General features: G+C 44.8%; 1 protein-coding gene across 2 annotated transcripts in view; it reads right to left on the bottom strand.

Moving 5' to 3' along the window:
• Positions 1 to 20,508, bottom strand: part of CACNA2D2 (calcium voltage-gated channel auxiliary subunit alpha2delta 2) — a 211,585-nt gene that overhangs the window by 176,506 nt on the left and 14,571 nt on the right. For both annotated transcript variants that reach the window (XM_041425943.1, XM_041425942.1), the window contains exon 2: positions 13,071 to 13,152. In XM_041425943.1, coding sequence (XP_041281877.1) covers positions 13,071 to 13,152 — 82 coding nt within the window. The remainder of the gene's footprint in view (positions 1 to 13,070; positions 13,153 to 20,508) is intronic.

A 20,508-nucleotide genomic window follows, 5' to 3' on the forward strand; every position in this document is an offset into this window, starting at 1 on the left:
AGAAGAAACCTATGCAGTAATTCTCCTGCAGTATCCAGACCTGCCAAAGCTTCATTTAGGATTGCTGATGACCATTCTTTGGCCTCCCACATTCCTGGACTTTTAAGACAATGTTTCTACAGCTGTTCTACAAAATCACGAATAGCCTGTAGAAGTATTGCAGTAACAAACACCAAGACAAGCCCCCAGCAAGGTCCCAGGCCAGACAATAAAGCCTTTGTGCATCTCTGCTGGTACAACTGCAGCTCACCTTTAGCACCGAGCTCAGGCTCTCAGCTGTGCTAATTAATTGCTTAAGGAGTTGTCACCTTCTCGGTGACGCAGAGCCAGCAGCCATTGCCACCCCTCCCCTCTCTGCCGCAGTCACATTACCTGCTCTTCTCAAGGACCTCCTAGGGCTGGCGCCCCATCTGTCCCCTGCACAGCCTCCACACAGCCCTGCTCCCCCTCTGCGAGCAGGAACTGAGAGGAGCCACACCACAGCAGCTCTTTAGGAGCAAACGCTTCCCCTGTTCATCACTTCCCCCTCTGTGTCACTCCAGCCATCAGCAGGAGCTTTGCTCCACTATCAGAGTTTCTAACCACACTGACAAAGCTGGTGTCCCACCTCTGCCTGGCACTTGCAGCTACAGAGGTCACACAAGGACGTCAGGACCTTCTGCCTAACACACCCCATACTGTTTACTGCATTCAGAGTGTGCCCCCATACCATACCCATATGAATCTTGTGGTGATGGACAACACAAACAGAACCTGCTAAACCCCCAGAAATCTATTGCAATAAGGTCCTGCAGGAGCTGAGTAACTCCCATTACATCATTTGTCTGTGAACCCTTTCCAGTCAGCCTTTCCAGTGGCTCCAGTACTCTTTCCAGTCTGTGAGGCTAGGATCTATGATAAACCTGATCCTACAGGCTGAAAGTATATGGCTTTCCTCTACTGACACCACTCCAGGGGATGCCCATGGACACCAAAAGACCTGTAAAAAGATTGCCTCATCAAGCAGGGCACGGTCCAGAAATCACATGCCACTTTACAAGCTGGCAAGTGGACCCCCCCTGCAAAACTCACCTCAACCCTATTTTGTGACTGCACCTGGGCAGCAACCAGCTTTTGTTTCAAAATTACTCCCCTCATTTCCCAGCCCTGCCTCCAGAGCTGTGTGAAGAACGCTGCTGGTTATTTTTTAGAGGTGAATCAACACTAATTCAAACTTGATGGCAACTTAATGACTCCCATCAGCAGCTCTGCACAGAACAGAGCAGTGACCTCAAGCCAGTGGTTGACTGAAGGGCACTCACACCCACATAACACATGTGTCATGTACAAGGGGATCTTCTTTAATTTGCACTGGGTATCAGCATATGTTTTAAAAATGAATCTGATTGTAACCAGTGTGTTAGGAAGACAGGCCAGGCTCCTGCAAGAGTGGGGCTAGGAGATGGTTTCTGCTAGCAGAGTGCTTTCAGTCTGAGGTTTGCACTGAAGTTGTTACACCTACAGCTGTGATGAAAAATTCTTCCTTAATACTGCACTGCAATAGCAGGAGATGCCTGATTCCTTATGAAGTTGTGTAAGCAGAGAGGTCAAGTCTAGAAGTGCTGAAAACCTGCAATTCCCTACCCTCCTTTGGGATGCCACGGGTCAAGGTGGAAGTACAATGGCAAGTACATTTGCCCTGATGCTGCATTTGCTCTGTGGGTCAACAGAGACCATCTACTCCCTGGGCTGTCATTCTGGCATCTTTCATAACCACTAACCTCTCCTCTAAAAGAAAAAGGAGGTTTTATTAGAAAGTCAGTGGATGATCCAAATGTCAGAGTGAAAAATCCAGAGGAAGGTTAAGGATTTTTTTACTTTTTTTTTTTTTAATGCAGCTGCACTGGAGGTGAGTGAACACCAGAGCGTTTTGATTTCCTGCCTGGTTTCAATAAACGTTGCACTCCCAGGCACCCAAGGGACTGCTGTGGTTTGTCAAAACCAATTAATTTTCTTCCACAGAATGCTTCAGGCACCTCAAAATGTCGTTCGAGAGCTAGCACACATCTAAGGAGGAGGGAAAGCTGGCAATCAACTGCTGCTCGGGCTCTGCATCAGGAGCACAGCCCTGAAAACTCACACCAGCAGCAGAGGCAAGGAGAGGACGATGGCTTATCACTTCAGTTACGGGAGGGAGCTGAGGGCAGAGCCAACGAGAAAATGCCATGTGTTGTAGGCCCTACGAATATAAACAAGAAGCTGCCACTTGTGAGACTTGCCAGAAATAAGTTTCCTAAGGGAGAATTCAAAGCTGAAAGTTTGTCTCTCTCACTTGCATTTCCTAGGATTCACTGCTCAGTGCTAATAGATGTAGTAACGAGCCAGAAGAGACAAACTGAACAGTTGTTATTAAAGAAGACATTTGGTAGATATGCCCTGGAGTCGGGATTCATAGGTTCCCTCCCTAGCTCTCCATCAGACTCGCTGTGCAGAATAAAGGTTTTCCTCACTCAAGCCTCAATTTCCTATTTACAGAACCAAATGTGGACGCTTTCCTTCCTTCCAGTTTTGAGATGTGAAAGTAAATTTGTTTGAAAGTAATTTTAATAATCAGCCATGAAATGCACTAGAGGTAAGCATGGCATTACCATGCTAGGATTTCTTTTTCAGTAAACAACAAGTCACTGGGCACTTAGAACATATTGGGGGTATCGTTTCTGCTCAGAATTGGACATACCCAGTAGCGATGCTATGAATATTCCATGTCTGTACCTCACAGCAAATTATTATAACTGAATGCTAGGTAACCACCTGCTGCTTTCTGCGAAAGGCAGGGATGGGGATGGATGTTTTTCTTGCATGCCAGCTCTCTGCAAAAGGGGCAGAAGACAAAAGATAAGTTGAATTTTAAACTATTTGAGTTGACTGTGGATTCACACGCAAATCCTGCTAGAGCAGGAAACACAACAGCTGATGTTCCCAGGAAGCACTACAGTAAGGCCCAGCCTACTCATAATGCCCAAGGAAACTGGGAACCAAGGCTCCTTTGAAGATCCCAGGCCCCTAATCAGGTCTAGTGTCATCCTTGCTGGACCACTGACAGAAACAAAGAACTTCCAAAATTAAAAATGACAGCATGCTGAGCAGTGGTGTGAGCTTTATAGTGTAACAAATCTTAGAAGAACAAGGAATAAATCCACCCTTTTTTCTTTTTCTGTTCACCAACTATGGTATCTTCAATGACCTACTTGTTTTTAAAAGTAATCCAACATTTACCATTACAATCTTCTTTGCTCCTCAACTCACATAAACCCCCTGCTGTCTCCTTCTTCTCTATTTACCTGGCCTTACAGTCACAGCAGGGAATTGAAAATCTGCTCCCTGCCTCCTAGCTACAAGCAAAGGCTTTGCTTGGGCATCCAACGGATGATAACTAATGCTTCTGCTTAAACAATCCCTAGAGTGGCTCCTGACACATGCAGACATTTAGATCTGCCACCAGTCCAAGCCACATCAGCCAGGCATTTAGGAAACTGCCCTGATAGAAATAGCCATGCCTCTCATTCACAGCATCTCTTCGCATCAGTAAATCTCATGTTTCATTCAGGCAGGATTTTTATCAGTGCTCTTACTTACTGTTTAATATTTATGCTATGGTCAGTGTCCAAAAAGCATGACACTATTGGTTATAGTAGGTGCTGAACAAACACATACTAAATCTGTCTTGGATGCTTCCAGGTGTGAAAGGTCAGTTAGAAAAGGGAGAAAAGTCAATAAAATCTCAAGCCCAGTGAATAACTGAATCACAACGAGCAAGCCCAAATATAAATCTAAAATAATGAAACAGAGAAATCCTCCAAAATATACCAAAATAAAGAGGGAATGCCCCACATATATCAGTTGGCATTGATCAGCCCAAGAGCAACAGAAGAGGAAGGAGAATGAATCCATAACCATTAGCATCACCTTCCTGCTACATTTCTTCCTTAGCCTGTTCACCTTCCTTCACTCTGCCCTGGATATGACCTCCCAAATCATGACAGAACCTGGTTTATTCCTAAGACATAAAAGAGTGTGGAGCTCTTCAAGCTCATTGTATGCAGAATGGTCAAAGTAAGATGCAAAGGATACAAGTGTTGGAAAGCTACAGATCCCTGATGGTTACAAGATCTGGAGTCTCCCAAGAGGCTGTTCCTCCAAAAGCAGAGCCATCTCTTTCAATAAAGCAACGGCAAACTACACCTTTAACCGGGGCACAGATTCCAGTCTTTAAGCAAAGCTCTCCAGTACTGAAGTCCAGCTGATCTGTTTACAAGGAAGGCAAGACTGATCTAATAACAGACTCCACTCTCTCTCCCTCCCTTGCAATAATATCTTAACTCAAAATAATTAAAAGGAAATAAGTACCTATAAAACTGGCAGCATCATTGCAGGCCAATAGGTTGGCAAGGGTGGGTGTTTGAAATAAGTGGCCCATTCAAGTTATTCACTTCAGATGTCAGAGGTGATCTGCTGTAATGAGGCACAATAAACACTCTTAACATGCAAAGTGCCTGCTGCCTTTTACCACCAGGCTGGAGCCACAGTGGAACAGAACAACCACAACTGTGCCCTTGAGAAGTCACCTCCTCCCTGGCCTCCCCAACTTCCAAGCCCTCCTGCATTTGTACATATTGAGCAAAGGAGATGTGACACGTCTTACTGCTTCCTCCACACAATAACCTCAAGTATCTCACAACAGTTTCCTTCTTTAAACCTTCCAGTATAACTGCATATTTCACTCCTCTGCAGTCCAGTGATGAATGGAGGTGATGGATCATCCAGAATCCACTAGTGTCCAATACCTAGTGCTTTCTTGACAAACCTACCAGGAAGAGAAATGCAAACTCCTCAGCCTGCAGCATTTAAAGTTGAAGGGGCACTTAAAGCCCATAAATAATATTTAAAAACATAGGATGGGAAAAATCTGAAACTATGATGAAATACAGACACATTTTCTGTGTTTGGTGTCTTGATCAGTGATAGAGTTACATTTTTGGTTATCATCTCTGCTCACAGGAGACTGAATTCCAGGCTATATCAATTCCCCTGTGAATGTAAAGGAAAAGAACCATCTGGAGAGAATAATAAAACAATTAACTTTCCATTAAAGAATAATCTATGTATGTTTTTAAGAAGGGAAACTTTAATGATCTCTACCTAATTATTCATGCTGCATTCTGGCAGAGTTGGTATGGATTTTGCCTTGCTTTATTTTTAAACACAGCCTGAAGTTAACAACTTCAGCTGGAATGAATGTGGGGACCACACAGGCTCCTTCAGTCAAGGGCAGGACAACCTGGATGAGGGAGGCTTCCAGAAACATCAGCCAAGGTCTCATCCTTCCCATGGATTCATATGGCTTTGTAATGGCAACAGCATCAATTCAAAGAGTTTCACTGAATATTCATGAGGATTTTACAAACATGGTTGTTGACTGGCTGGGTACATCAGCTACATTTTTGGACGCAAAACGCAAAGCAGCGCACTCGGGAGATGCACACACCTGAACATCACTCTGTTGAATGCTGGGCTCATTTAACTTGTCACTGACAGCAATATAAATCAGAAATTACTCCATAAAACTCAACAGCAATCCCCTTTGATTGTGCAAACTCACCAACTGGCTGCAAGTGTATTATCTTTACAAAGTAATTCTGTAAAGTGGAAAGGTTCAAAGCAAGGGCTTTAAGGACTATTACTCTGCCTTTACCCTCCTAAACACACCCTCCTCTATGGACCTGCTGGCTGTACCCACGATGGAGAGCAGTCCAGGCTGCACCACACCTTGGTTTCTGCAGACCTGCTCAGCTTAACCACCTGCCTCAGTTTCCCAGTGGATAATACTAATGAGTCAGTAACTCTGCATGCCTGCACTTCATTCCAGTTTACACAGCGCTTTCCAGCCAAGGCTCTCAAACATTTGGAAAGGACCAAATATAGTTTAAGCTAAAATTAACTGGAACATAAATACCAGGATTCAGCCACTCAGATCACTTCTTTAGAACACCTACCTGGCACTCTGGGCTTTCCAGCATGAGAACTCACACATTAAAGAGCTGGTAAATAGTGAGACAGTGTCCAGGCAATTCTTTGCTACTATTTATTGACCAACTGATTGAGATCAGGCTCTGTGACACGGTGCAGGTACGTTTATCCCTCTCCCCTGCAAGGTGCTAAGTTTTATGAACTGAGAAAGTAATTTAAAAAAACCCCACATAATCCTGGCACACAAACTAGTCACACCTGAGTCCTGCTGAAAAAATCCCTGCCTCAGCTTTCAAATGTTGCAGAACATTTTCATTCGCAGCTTCTGCATAAATGGAGCAAGAATTGAGCCTAAGAGTCTAAGGCATTTTAGCCTTGAGACTTCCAGTCTGCTCTTCCCCTAGAACTGTAAAAGCCCATCTTTCTGCACTAAATATATACATATATATATATATATATATATATATATATACACACACAGACACAACCACATACACAGATATGTGCAAACCCTGATGTCTCAAAGCAGGGCCCCTGCATCTGCCAACAGGCTGCACACTGCACTGGCACAATGGCTCTGGTGCAGGATCTGCACCACCCACTGGAAAGGATTTAGTGAGGGGTGCTAACGTCACACACTGAGCAGCCACATACAGCTATAAATTATTCATACACATTACTCTAATTATGCAAATGTACTAAAAGCTGGAGCATATGTTTCCCTGACATCTTGCAGTACGGATGCAATATGGTTCTAGTAGAGAGAAAGAGTGAGTAGTGAAATGATGGGTGTAAGGGGGCTAACGATGGCACTCACTGGCCCAAGCAAGGGGTGCCAGAGGATCCCTCTTTCCCAACCAAGCTGCTGCAAGCCTAAGGACATTTAAATGCTCCTCCTTGGTAATATAGTGTTGTCTCTGCACTCAGTGCTGAGCAGAGTGCTGAGGCTGCTGAACGGCCCAGGCAGATTAAAATAAACCCAAGCAGTTTGGAACAGGAATGTGTTTATCTGGCATCACACACTTCCTCTTATCAAACATGAGGAGCAGGGGAGGGCACAGTGATGGTGTGCGGAAGCAGGCTGTGTGCACGCTGCTAGGAGAGGGGGAGGGAAAAGAGGAGAGGAAAGCAAGGATCAGACAGATTATGCATGAGCCTGGGAACCAAGGGCTTGGAGCTAGGCATCATCTCACTGGGGTACAGAGCCCATCCTCCAGGACAGTCCCCAGATAGGCACTAGCTGTTGGAAAACTCAGTAAGGTCCTTTCTCCCTGGCAGCATCTGGAAGAGGACAGGCATTCAGTGCTGCTGTAGCATAAGCAGCTGGCTTTGTGTGCTGCCCCAGCTTTGGGTTCAAAACTCTATTGAGCACAGTGCAGCCACTGGGTATCACTCAGCTCCCATTCTGGGAGCTGGGGCTGACACCTCAGAAGGAAAAGGCCAGATGAATTCTGCTGTGGTGTTTTGAAGATAGTACTGGATTGAATATCAGAAGATTAGGATCTAATTCCCAACTCTGCCATGTTGGGAATAAGGACCACATCACTGTGTTTCTGTGACTGCCCAGTCCATGTGACAGAGCCCTTTGGAAGCAGACAGGCTTCTCAGACACTGTGTCCACAGCATTGTGTAAGGGGACTGTGATTCTCTTGCATCCTTCATTTAAAATTCCATTAACACTTCTCAGATTCTCCAGCCCTACTGAATGACCAGCTGAGTGTTTCTACACCCAGAGAAAACAAAAGAACAAATTAAACATCATGTAATACCACAGTTACTTGGGAGATTTAGGCTAACTTATTATTATTCCAGTAGTTACCCAAGATCAAAAAAGTTGAACAGAAAACGTTGACAGCTCCTTTGATAAGAGCATGCCTCACCTCCTGGTGCTGGCATTAAAGAGGCTCTAGCTCTGTACCAGCAGTTTTGTAAGGGATGCTCTCACAGAGGCACGTGAAACACTCAGTACTGCAGAGACCCCATCACAGGAGGAGTGCTAGTGACTGCAGCACTACACAAGGCAGATGCCACTTCAGCTCTTCAGACCCAAGGCAAAATTCTGTCAGTATACTAGTGTTTTTTAATTTAAGTTCTTGTTTGTGCACGGCTCAATCACAGTTCCTCACCTGCAGCTGCCTGAACTAAAGCATGGCCATGCTTTAAAAACAAGAGGGGATGTATCAGCACTAAGCAGAAGGGACAGGCAGGATGAGGCAGACAAAGGTGGGGACACCTGCACACATCCTGGTCACTCTGCCCCAAGCCCTGGCCAGCAGGGCCCTTCCCTGTCAGAAAAACCCAGAGGAATGAACAGCAGCACTTCTGCCATGCAGAGATGCCAAACTAGCAAAACAAAGTAGAAGATAACAAGCAAGAATAGAAGACAGACATGAAAATCCACTGAAGTAAAACCAGATATTGATTACAAGGACCAAGCTGAGCCACTTCTGCTGTGCCACAATCAGCAAACTCCTTGTGGGCTGCATCCCAAAGGGCGCAGCACGAGTCTCCCTTTCCCGTGTGCCTGTTCTCCTTTCTCTGCAGTCACACATGCTGAGGACCAAGCCCAGCTCAGGCAGAGGCTCCCTGCCTGTCCAGCTCAGCCAGGCTGCTCCCCACATCCCATCCTTGGCTGAGATTTGGGGCCATCTCACCCTTTACTGACTGGTTCCTCATCACCAAGGCCAGCAGAACCCTTATCTCCCAGTCATACACCAGCAAGGCAGACCCAGACCTTGACTTCCTTGGCTGCCCAGAGGAAAGGGAAGAGGGTACAAAACCAGCTTGACAGGCTGGAGAGGAGGAGCAGGTGCAGCTCAGGTCCAGCTCTGCTGCCCACCCTGTCCCTGCTGGAGCCTGTCTGTGTCAGGATACAGCACCTCCAGGAGAGAGAACTATCCTGCTATGGAAGCAGTCCTCAGGAAAGACAACCAGAGAGAAGAGAGAAAGGAAGACAGAGCAGGAAAGGGAGCTCAGCATTTACATCTCTCAGCTCTTCCCCCTCTCATTTGAAAGGCTTTGGCTCCCTCAGTGACTGCCAGCGAGGAAACAAAGCCATTGGAGGCAGCCAGGGATACCAGGTACCAGAGGAGGGGGAAGGGATGTTCTGACCAGCTCGCTGCTCACTCAGGAGACACAGGATCAAACACAATTTAGGTAACAAGCCAGGGCAGATTTGAGCCTCAGCCCAGCTATCCAGAAAAGGAGTTTTAACACAGCATCCAGGGGAGCTGCTCAGTGAGGCACAAAACCCAACAGCACACACAGCTCTGCTGTCATCTGTCCTGCCACAAGTACCAGCACAGCAGGACACTGGGAGGCTGCGACAGGGCTGCACCAGCATGGGAAATCTCTGGAGTATAGTCTACCCTGGAGCAGGTTTTGCAGCACCTAGGCTGGAAGACAAAATATGAATTCATTTTTGACTAAAGTCAGTAACTTTTACTTGTGCCAAAACTAGGAGAAAGAGAAATGTACTGTGGTGTAGCAAGAAATGTCAAAACAAAACATTTTTTTGTTCTGCAAAGTGAAGAGTCCACTGTAGCCACAAAGAAGTCACTAACAGAAAAAAAACGTGGAAATCAGAGAGTTGTATTTTTAGTATAATATTCCTTATTCTAGAAATAATTATTTTAAGAATGTCAATCTATTCAGACAGCATTATAGGGTCCCACATATCATGGTGCCAGTCAGAGCTAAATTATCAGTGATTTATGCTCTCAATTATCTCTGAGCTGCGAGGGAGGCAAGGACAGGGAGGCAAAGCAACATGCCCTTATCCAAGTGCTGGGATTTGTTTTGAGGCATGCCTGGAGGAGCCAGCCAGCCAACAGGGTGCTGCACCACAGGCACCCCAAGGGCTCAACACTGACTTCACCAGGCAGAGAATCATCTGAGCAGGGCCAAGATCCTCCATACAGCTCCAAGCCCACAGTGCTCAGTCATATGGGTGCCCCACCACAGCCAGTCTGTCTGTCTAATGGGGACATCTGCACTTCAGTGTTTTCAAGGTCTGGACATCAGGAGAGAAGCGAGGTGATACCTCACAGCTGAAAGAAGAGCCCTTGGCATGACTCCCCTTTACATCTCAGAGCTTCTCACCCTCCTGTAATTGCTCTAGAAAAATGATCCCCTTGTGCAAAGGAGCATCTGCATGGTACAAGCTTGGAAAACCTCCTCAAGGGATTGCCTGTCCACCTGGCAGGACAGGAGGGAAGCAGAGGCATTGAACATTTAGTACCCCAACTCAAGGAAATTACTGAAGAGTTAAAAAAAAAAGATCTTTCTGGGATGGGCAGCGTTCCAGGAAGATAAAATATTCAGCACCGTTATGTTCCTGGACACCATATTTCTGACAATAAATTTCATGCCTCATATTCCATAACAGTTATGATTTCAGGCAATAACCAAAGAACAGATCTTCATCCTTTCACAACAACCCAAGAAAGAAGGATTTGTAAGTAAACCTGGCAAATCTCAGAGGAGGGTATTTTTTTATTATTTGGTCTGTCACTTTGGTAGTCAGGCCTGGAAAGGGAGGATCTATTTCTGGCATGGACCCACCTCCAGTGCTTACAGCTTCATAGTCCCATGAGAGCTGGCAGTGGAACCCACCACTTCACAACAGACCCCACCAAGTTCAGAAGGACCAGTTCTGCCTTTATGGACACTGGAGCACTGTTCCCCCCCACTGGAGCACTTTTTTAATATCACTATGCACAATGAACCAGAAGTCCCCTCTGCAGACATGTCCCAGGCCAACACAGCAAGCCCAAAGAGTATCAGCAACTTTTACCAAAAAACAGGCTCTACTTGCCTCATTATTTTTCCTGCCCTGCATGGGTCTACTCTTGCTTAATGACGAACCTTCCTGTGAAATCCCTACGGGTGGAATTAGCTTCTAGCTATACCATGTTTCAGCTCCCACAGCTCCTCAGGGGCTCTTCCTTCCCCCTCTGCCTGCTCACCTTCTAAATTTTGAGTGTGGTTGCAGGAGAATGTGGACTTTTTTAAAATTTAACTTTTTAAATCCATGTCTCCAGGTAGGTTACAGTGCCACATTATGACATTAGACAGCTCCATACTGTAACCCCAATGAACCTGTGTGCAGCTGGTGGGTAAGAACTCCCTGCAGGTGCAGCTCTGAGTTCTTCAGGGTGAAGCACTCCATGCCATTTTCCATCAGTGAAGCTGTGCTAGTGTGCACTAGCAAGTGAGGTGGTTCTTAAGTATCATACACTAGACATTGCATCTACGAATCAAACCTGAACTCCACATCCCAAGTTCTCCCCTAGAGATCAGCAGACAGCCTCCACCAGGCCTTTCTGGTGTTCAAACAGCTGCAGAGTGGAATTTTCAGTAGCTCATTTCTTGGCTTCAGCTGGTTTGTGCATTTACTAGATACAATAATTAGCTTCCTCCCTTCACAAGAAGATTCCAAAACAGATTTCAAAAAAGCCCTTTCAATCCCTCTGTAGTCAGTGTATCCAGTATTAATCCATTGAAGTACTGCATTATGATCTACCAGAAGAATTAAACAGGAAAAGTGGGAAGCTCTCTTACCTGTAATTGACTGACTGGCCAATAGGAGTCAAGTGCTGGCAAATTGGAGGTGTAATTTCTCTTTAATTATGGCATTAAAAAAATTACATTATACACCTATTTAACATGCAAGGGAGTAAAATCAAAGCTAATAAGAATAAATTGTAAGAGAGAACATGTACAAAAATGTAGTAGCAATCCTTTTGTTTTTTATGATTGTGCTCTACTGAAGAGAATGCTGGCTGCTGCACCATTGTATTGCCTGGAAAACATCCCCAGCTCTAAGACCCTGCCAACATGCAAAACTGCATTGCACAAATGCATGGCTACATTCAAAAATGTCTGTTGAAACCCAGGTGGGTGTATATGCTTTTCATGCTGCACATGAAATTTATATCAATCCACCCGAAGTTCAGTTGAAATGAATGCACACAAAGCCCAAATACACCATTCTAGAGCTCAAATATGAACACAAATGAATGGATGAACCATGAAGAGTTTTTCAAGCCTTCAGGTAAACTCATTTCAAAATGCATTTAAAAGAAAATGGTGTGACTTCTGTGTTTAGACAATGGATTACAACCAACAGTATAAAATATCAGCAGTTCTGTTTAAGCCAATACAGCTACTAGTGCAAGACAGACAGTAGGAGTCCCATAAAAGTATTGGCGTCTGAGAAGAACATGTCACTGTCACCAGAAAACACAAATACACCCATGCTTTTTTTCTGGGGTAACATATTTATCACTCTAGAGAAGCCTATTTTCTTTAGATTAACACCATAACTGTTATTCCAAATTGCTCAATTTCAAATCAGCTAGTCAGCACAAGAGTGTGGGCAAGGGGAAACAGGGCTTTATGGGGAAAGGGAAATGGGGAAGGCTACAAAGGCTGTTTGCTCCCAAACCTAATAAACCCCGATGAAGCTGTTCTGTAACTGCCCTAACCCAACCCAGAGCACTGCTGCCAGGAGAAGAGCAGGTCTGGCCTCTGCAGCCTCTGCATCCTGCTGCTAACTCAGGGAGCAGGAGGCAGATGCCAGCATCAGTAACTGAATTTTGTTTTCTGGCACTTGGAAACAGTAGCCAAACAACAACTACAGTTTTACCTGCAAAGTATATTTAAAAACAAGGAGCTTCCAATGGCTAGCAAAATTATCCTTTCAACGTTTCCTGCTTTGCCAACACAAGTTTAAATTTAAAACACAACCTTCAGTCCCTAGAGGAAAGGTTTGTTGAATTTATTACTTTTTAGTGTGTCATGTAGGAAAAACCTGAGAGGTACAAGCTCAGATAGCAGTGACATGCAGCCCCAGAAACAGACAGATACAGACCACACTCACTCCCACACACTTGATAAATGCATCTGATTGCCCAGGAACCAGAAGCACAGCCAGCCATGGCCCTGCCCATGGAGTGAGCTGAGAGGGTGACGAAGTGCAAGTGTTCACATAGGTGATTTCTGCAGGTGAGAACATTCATTGCCACAAGAAAGGCAGCACAGGTAAAAGAAAGACAGCTTACCTTTCTCAGCTGCTGGACTCCACCAAATATCCTCATCACTCCATCAATCTCCTGCTCCAGCCTCCTGGCCCAGTACTGCATACTGCAAGAGATGGAGGGAAAGAGAGAAAGAGAAAGGGAGAGAGAGAGAAAGAGTCAGAGCCCTGACACTGAGTAGATAAGCAAGGGACTGAAGGGAGAGGGAGGAAATCAGTGCCTCAGCTAAGTTCACTGCTCTCTCTGCAGCACCGAGGGCAGGGCAGAGTACCAAGAACACACTGCTTTGAGAATTACAGCTGGGGCAGGTTATAAACTCCAAGACTTCAAAATTTATGCACAAGGCACCACAGAGAGAAGAGGGGAGAAAAAAGTACAACAAAAACTGCAAGGCTTGAGGCATTATTTTCTCCTTATATAAACATTTGCAGTAGATAATTATTTAAGCCCAGAGTGATTAACAAGGTCGAAGTGCTGTGGAGTACAGAAAACAGCTTATTGCTTCAGCAGGGCTCTGTGGCAGAGAGCAAACCCCGAGCCGTGGCAGGGCCAAAGGTGTCTTGTCCTGCTGCAGCGATGGATTATCACTGCAGCACCACGGGAGAGACCTGGGCACAGCCAGCAGCCAAGCACAGAGCAGCGAGTGCCCAAGGGCTCAGCTGCTTTGCACCTTCAGCAAAGCCCAGGCTGTGCCAGGCACTGGCTGTGCCAGGCCCACGGTGGGCAGAGGGAAGGGCCGGGAGCTGCCGCTGGCACGTCCTTCATCCTGAGCCCTGTACAGAGAGGGAGCTGCCAGGCCTTCCAGCAGGCACAACACCCTTCTATACACTCAGCCACACGGATTTCTGCCTACAGCATCAACACCAAGTTAAAAACAACAAATAAACCCTCTGCTAAATCCACAGAACTTGATAATTCTCCTTCTTTTAATGAGATTTCCTGGCTTCAGCCGCTGCCCAGGCAAATGTCAAATCTCCTGTCTGACCTGGAAAAGCAACACTGCACCACTTGGCACTGCCTTCAGTGCTTTTTTCACAGCAACATTTCTCTCTCAATGGACGCCACAAAAAGGAGGGAAGGAGCAGAAGGAGTAGAAGGTAAGGCCAGCAGCAGGGCAAAGTGCTGGTGGGAGGGAGCAGATCAGCTCGAGGAGGTTGCACTTTCGTTAAGTTCACCTGATGATTTCATTCTTCATGCAAAGAGACGTCCCCCCGCAGCCCACATGCACTCCCCCACAACCCCCAAACCATGGAGGGGCTCTCTCAGAGATCAAGGAGCAAAGAAACTCAACTATTTTTCATCTGGGCACTGGAGGACTCTGAATTACACAGCACAGCCCAAAAGCTGGGCAGAATTATGAGAGCAGAAAGATGCCCTGAGCTGAGGGGCAGAGCAGAGCTGAAGCATCACTTTTGAGGGGTGAGGGACCAGCAGGACAGAGGGAAGGGCTGGCAGATAGATGTGTGTTACTGAGGCAAAATTCATGCCAGTCAATAACATACAAGGCTGTGGGTGAAAACAAGATTTAATGTGCACACCAAGCCTTCTCAGTTTTCCAGTGTAACTTATGCTACTTCCCATCTTCCCGCAGAGGCAATGCTGCCTCTTGTCCCTTGGAAGCATGGCTGGGGAGGGGAAATCTAGGAAATGAGTGAAGATACCAGCAAACCCCCTCTTCTGCCAGAGGAAGGAGAGCAAAGCCTTCAGTGGGGCTGCCAGTGTGAAGGTACCAGGTTACAGACAGAACTGAGGGGATGGTTGGGTTTGGGGGTTTTTGTTTCTTTTCCTTTTCCAGTCAAACATTTTATCAAAAGGTATAGTCAGGTTACCCTAAGTATCAAAGTTACCCACACATCTTCTGAAGCATTTTCACCAAAAAAAATCTGTCTTTACACAAGCCATTCACTTAAGAAAAAGCCTTGAAAAACCAAAATTGAATTTATTTTTCCCCTCCTCCAGTTTGTCCAGTGAACTGAAAAAAATCAATTATATGCTCATACTCAGCCACAGGTCTGAGAAACCCCACCGAGCACTTATGGAGCTGACACTTTTCCTTAACTTCCAGCTCTGTACAAGATCCTCGATTTCAGTGACACCTGCCTGTGTCAGCTCTCACCAGGAACACCTACACCACCACAGCAAGGAAAAATTACCTCCCATCTTGAGCTGTATCCATCAACATTAGCAACTGCTCCTATCCACTTAAATGTCACGTATGGCCAAGCCTTCAGAAAGGATTAGTTAGAGAGGAAGACAGAGGCATCAATATTACTCTGTTGGCATATGCTAAAGAGATACTGAGCGCTCAGTTGAGCTGGGATTTACAATTAATTTAAATTTAGTCAGCAGATTTGTTTAAAAAAAATTGTTTTAACTTATTCCACCCCCTGCCTCCGCCCCAAGAAGTACTACTATTTTAGAGAAAAGTCACTGGGTTTTTCATTCATGAGAATTGCTGCAGTTGCCTTTAATTGTGCACTCCTATGATACCTGACTCTCAGTCTTACAGACCAGCAGTTTCCCAAAGAGTCCAGCTAAGCCTGGTGACATCAATATTAAAAAGAAATAAATACACGTGTTACACTATCAAATAAAAAGGACAGCATTTTGGCCTAGCTGACACCAGGTTTCTAGTCTTAAAAAAAAAAAAAAAAACGTAATAGCAGAAGCAGCTTTTTTTTTTCTGGTGTAGTATGGCTATCCAAGAACTTTTGCCAGTGGTAGTAAAAATTCTTTTTCTACCCAGCACATCCCTCACCCACATCAAAGCACTGGCAGAACTCTTGTCTGATCAATTGCTATGTCCCTCTACCCTGGTAATGTCCAAGACAGAAGTCTGCAGAGTGGGCCACATCCCAAAATTTGGAGGTTTCATCTCAGTTATCATATACTGGGTTGAAAGTTACCATTAAAAAAAAAAACAAAACAAAACATTAAACTAATACACTTAAAATTTTATCTGTAGCAAGGCTGCAGATGGTAAAGAAGCTGCTAGCCCATGATGAGCATGGAGATTCCTGTGTGCAGCGTGCCTCCTATGGAAGCTGTAAGCAATAAGGCACGGCAGTCATTGCGTTCCTGGGCCATTACTGCACGCCTCAGGTGCGCTACAGGGCTTGATAACTCCTTCAAACATGCTGCCAGGAGTCCCTGCTGCTCTTGTGAAATGTCATTTACAAATAAAGCATAAAGAACACAGCTGATGCACAGGCTGGGAAGCCACTGGCACGGCTGTGGTGGTGCTCACGGAAAGGCACCAGGCTCCTTTACGAGCCATGTGCACAAACCTCCTAAAACCAAGCACCGCTTTGGTGTCCACTGTAGTGAGAAAACATGGGCCGGGAGAAAACCTTGGAGCTCAAGAATTTGTGATGGCACTTAATAGCTCTGTGCCTGCAGGAACTGCATGGAAGGAGCCTGGACTATCCCCTGGCCTCTCTTTGGCAGTGACGTGCCCTGCACATCTCACTCATCCCCATTGTCTCAGTAGGCTCTCCCGTTGCTGAGGATTCTCTGTAGGACTCTCCCAACCCAACAACTCCACAGCTGTCATATACACATCCAGGATAACAATAAAAAATCTTTAGTATTGAAAAAAATTGTTGTTTCCTTCACCTGTATCTATTACAGCCTCAAATGCAAGGTTTGCAAGGGAGGTAACTGATTTTTGAAAACACAACACAATTTATCACTGCCTCTCCAAAGAAAACTACAAAAATGTTAATTGATTACATAATTTGCATATTTGATTTTTCTTATGGATGATATAAAGTAGATTTTTAAAAAGAAGCAGATATTCAAAATTATTTACTGTGTCAAGCAGAACACCAGGAGGCAAATCACTGCTGTTGCAGTTGGGACCAAGAAGCAAAGTATCCCAAATGTCCCACTGCTGCTCAGTGGGCATCTGTGCCTTGCCACTGCTCACAGCAGCCCTTTTTTAGGATTAGGGCATGTTCCATGCTTCAGGTCACCCAAGCAGTTGCAGAGACTTCCATGCATGTCCATGTTGGTGTCTGAGGCTATACTACTGCTCCAGCTGTGTAGCTTCAGAAGAAAATGACAATTGCCTGGAAAGACGGAGACAGGCTGTGCTTGGCCCGATCCTCCCACACTTGTGCACACATCAGATGGCAGCCTGAGAGTCCTGGTCTTCTGTATAGAAACTGGAGACACTCACAGAGAAGCCACCAGTGCAAGCCATGCACTGCCAGCCTGTGGCCAGCACCAGGGACGTGCCACAGCAGCTCAGCCCAAAGTCACTCTGTCCCTTGGTGGCTCTGGGAACATGGGACAGACCCCTCAGGGGCTGCAGTGACACCTCCTCATGGCTAATCTAGGGATGGGCAAGGCAGTTACACAAACCACTAATGAGCATAAGCCTCATTGCAATGCACCTCTCACAAAAGCACTGAGAAAGAGAAGCAGGAGGAAAGAAAATTAGTTTTCTGCTTGAAGACATTTTTTACTTAAAAGAAGCCTTAGGAGAGTGCTTGTTTGGCTGTGAACAGAAGAGGATGTTAGAAAAAAAAAATAAACCAGGAAAATTGGTCCTTTTCTTTTGCTGCCTTCCTGGCCCCAAAAATAAGAGAGAGTCACAGAAACATAAAAGCACAAGAGGAGAAGTTACTTGCTAAGTGGATCTACTGCCCCAAAGCTTATTGGTTTCTACACAGAGTGTGTTCTGAACAAGTGTCTACACTTCACGCAGTGTGTTCAGCCAAGAATGCTTCACCCTGATTCATACGCTTTGGTTCAGTGCCCAAATATTGCTATTTAATAAGGTTATTAATTACTGTGTTGTCTAATTTTTGCTGTGCAGGAACTTCTTATAATTGGCTTATTCCTTCAAGATGCTTAATCCTTTAACTATAATAGCCTGTGTCAGTACACACATGTGCACACGTGTGTGTGCAGGATATGCCCCCTCTGAGCTCTCTTACATACCTAGGCTGTAAAAAACCCACGTGAGCAAATATTTACCCATCAAGGAAAAACAAGTTGCCTTTTTATTTTACCCTGAAGATACAACTTAGAGACAACACCTGTTTCCTTCCAAATAACTTACTGACCGTGCTTCCAGACATCATCGAGCCTCCCACATTGTCATTTTATGACTGTGTTTTAATTTAAAGTATGTGCCCAGGTGTTTATATAAAGGAAGGGTGGGAAACAATTGCCTTCTGGACTAGTCTTTTCTTAATATTTATCAAGACATTATTCACCTCTACCATCTGGCCTTCCCTGTAATAAGAAAGCATCTTTGACATTATTATAGGGAGGAAAGACAGGATAAATGAATGTTAGAACTATATCCTAAAGAAAAATCTTTTAAGAGACAGGAAAGGGATAGTCTGTCTACATTTGCCTCTTTCATGACATTATTTTGTTCTCAATTCAAACATGAACTTTCTGGGTCTGTTTCTGTGTCCTATCTTCTACTGACATTTTCAGATTTTTGCAGCAGGGTATGTCTTGCAAAAACCTGCACCTAAAAAAAACCCCAAGTGACAAACTCCCTAGCAGATCCATCTTGATCCCAGTTTGACACCCCATCAAGTATTAAAATATAATAAAAAGGGTAACTGCAGAATTTTGCCAACCTGTGGCATAGATAAAGCTGAGTGAGGAGAAAATAAGTCTGAGGGGAAAATTACACCAAAAAAATTGTGTTTCATTAACAGCTCTTGAGCACGAATATTTCTGTAGGTATCTGTGAGAAAACCAACAGTAACCACCAACTTGTCACCAGTGACATTTAGGACAATAGGAAAATTACTCCTCAAATATGATTTCTGTATTGAAAAACAGAAGCATTACCCATTCAACATCTAACTCCACTTGAGAACAGAACAGGCAGTAGCTGTTCAGTCACAGATATGCAGGATGGCAACAGTTTCAGCAACTCTTCTTCTACCACTTACTTGCACTAAGTAAGTGAACCCTCTGCATGAAGTGTTCTCTAATCTGTTCTTTAAATTCTATGCTGAAGGTGAACCCAAGATCCTCACAGTACCTCTTCCCAATTCCATTTTTCAGCACATGGTAAAAAAGTTCCCTTTTCATTCACCCTAAATCTCAATTTCCTCTTTCCACATATCCCACCTACAGCTGACACTGAAAAAATCTTACAACAAGCTCCTAAGAAATGGGAGATCACGATTCTGTTGCATCCTTTAGAGTAGTAAAATAAATAGAAAGGGGAACTCAGCTTTTCACAGCTTTTTCTATTTTGCACTGTTTTATAAAACATTCATTCTTTTTGTTGCCCTTCTCTGGGTTCTCTACAGTGTGTCTGTATCTCCAAAGGCTCATGCCAAAAAGTGAGGTCAGGTACTCCAACAGAAGCCAAACCCAGTGCTGTATGAGGAAGAAGACATCACCTCCCCAGTCTTGTCCAAGAAGCTACTGAACACTGAAGAATAAAAGTGCCCTTCTGCTATGACAGCACTTGGCTGACTCAAAGTGATCCACAATAACTCTCAAGATCTTTTTTGCCACGCTGCTACCCAGACGGGTGTTCTTTATTCTGTATTTGTACATTTCACTTCTCCCTCATAAGTGCAGTACTTTGCATTTGTTTTCACTGAATTTCATTTTGCTGATATCCAGCTCGCCATTCAATTTTTCTAGATCATTTTGAATTCCGGTAATGCCTTTCAAAGTACATCCAACCCCCTCCTAGCTCAGTGTCGCCTGCAAATTTTATAAGCATATTTCCTATTCCATTGCTTAAGTTATTAATGACACTATTGAATAGAAGCAGGTCCAGGGCAGATCCCTGCAGGACCCCACTTGAAATGCCCTCCCAGTATGACAAAGAGCCACGATAACTATTCTTTGAGAGCTGCATATCCAATCAAAATATCCTGAATTTCAAACTTTACAAAAAACTGATTTGGAGTATTTGATATGCAAAGGAGCTGGAGGCCAAAGGATAATGCAGTGAATAATTTAAAGCCTAGGAGTAGATTTGAGGAAAATCTCAGTCTGTTGGTGGATGATTTGCCCACAGACAAAGGAAGAAGCCACTGAATGTGTGAGCTGGTAGATTTGCTTGGCAGTGTTGGGAAAGGCCCCACACAGGCACCAATTTCTTCTGACCAAACATGTGCACAACCTCTCACGGATACAGCAATGCAAAGCAAAAATGGCAAAGCAAGCACAGTAGGTATTTTTTGCAGACTACAGGGCAGAGGACAGCCTTTTGCCAAAAGGCCCTTCCAGCCTTGAACCCAGTACCCAATTCCAGGACCATAACAAACAAAAAAGCCACAGGCAATGGCTATCAGCACTGGAGCAACACTGGTGATACCAGCAGTATCCTACCCACAAGAAGTAACTATTTTTTCAGAGCCCAGGCTAACACAATGCCTTAGCCTCCCTGCTTTTTTGAAAACTCTGCTCTCAGTTTACATCGTGCATCAGGAGCAAGAGCAGCCCGTGGCTTCTTTGCACCATC

The sequence above is a fragment of the Onychostruthus taczanowskii genome, unplaced genomic scaffold (assembly GCF_017590055.1).
Source record: "Onychostruthus taczanowskii isolate IOZ18803 unplaced genomic scaffold, ASM1759005v1 scaffold9, whole genome shotgun sequence".
Lineage (NCBI taxonomy): Eukaryota > Metazoa > Chordata > Aves > Passeriformes > Passeridae > Onychostruthus > Onychostruthus taczanowskii.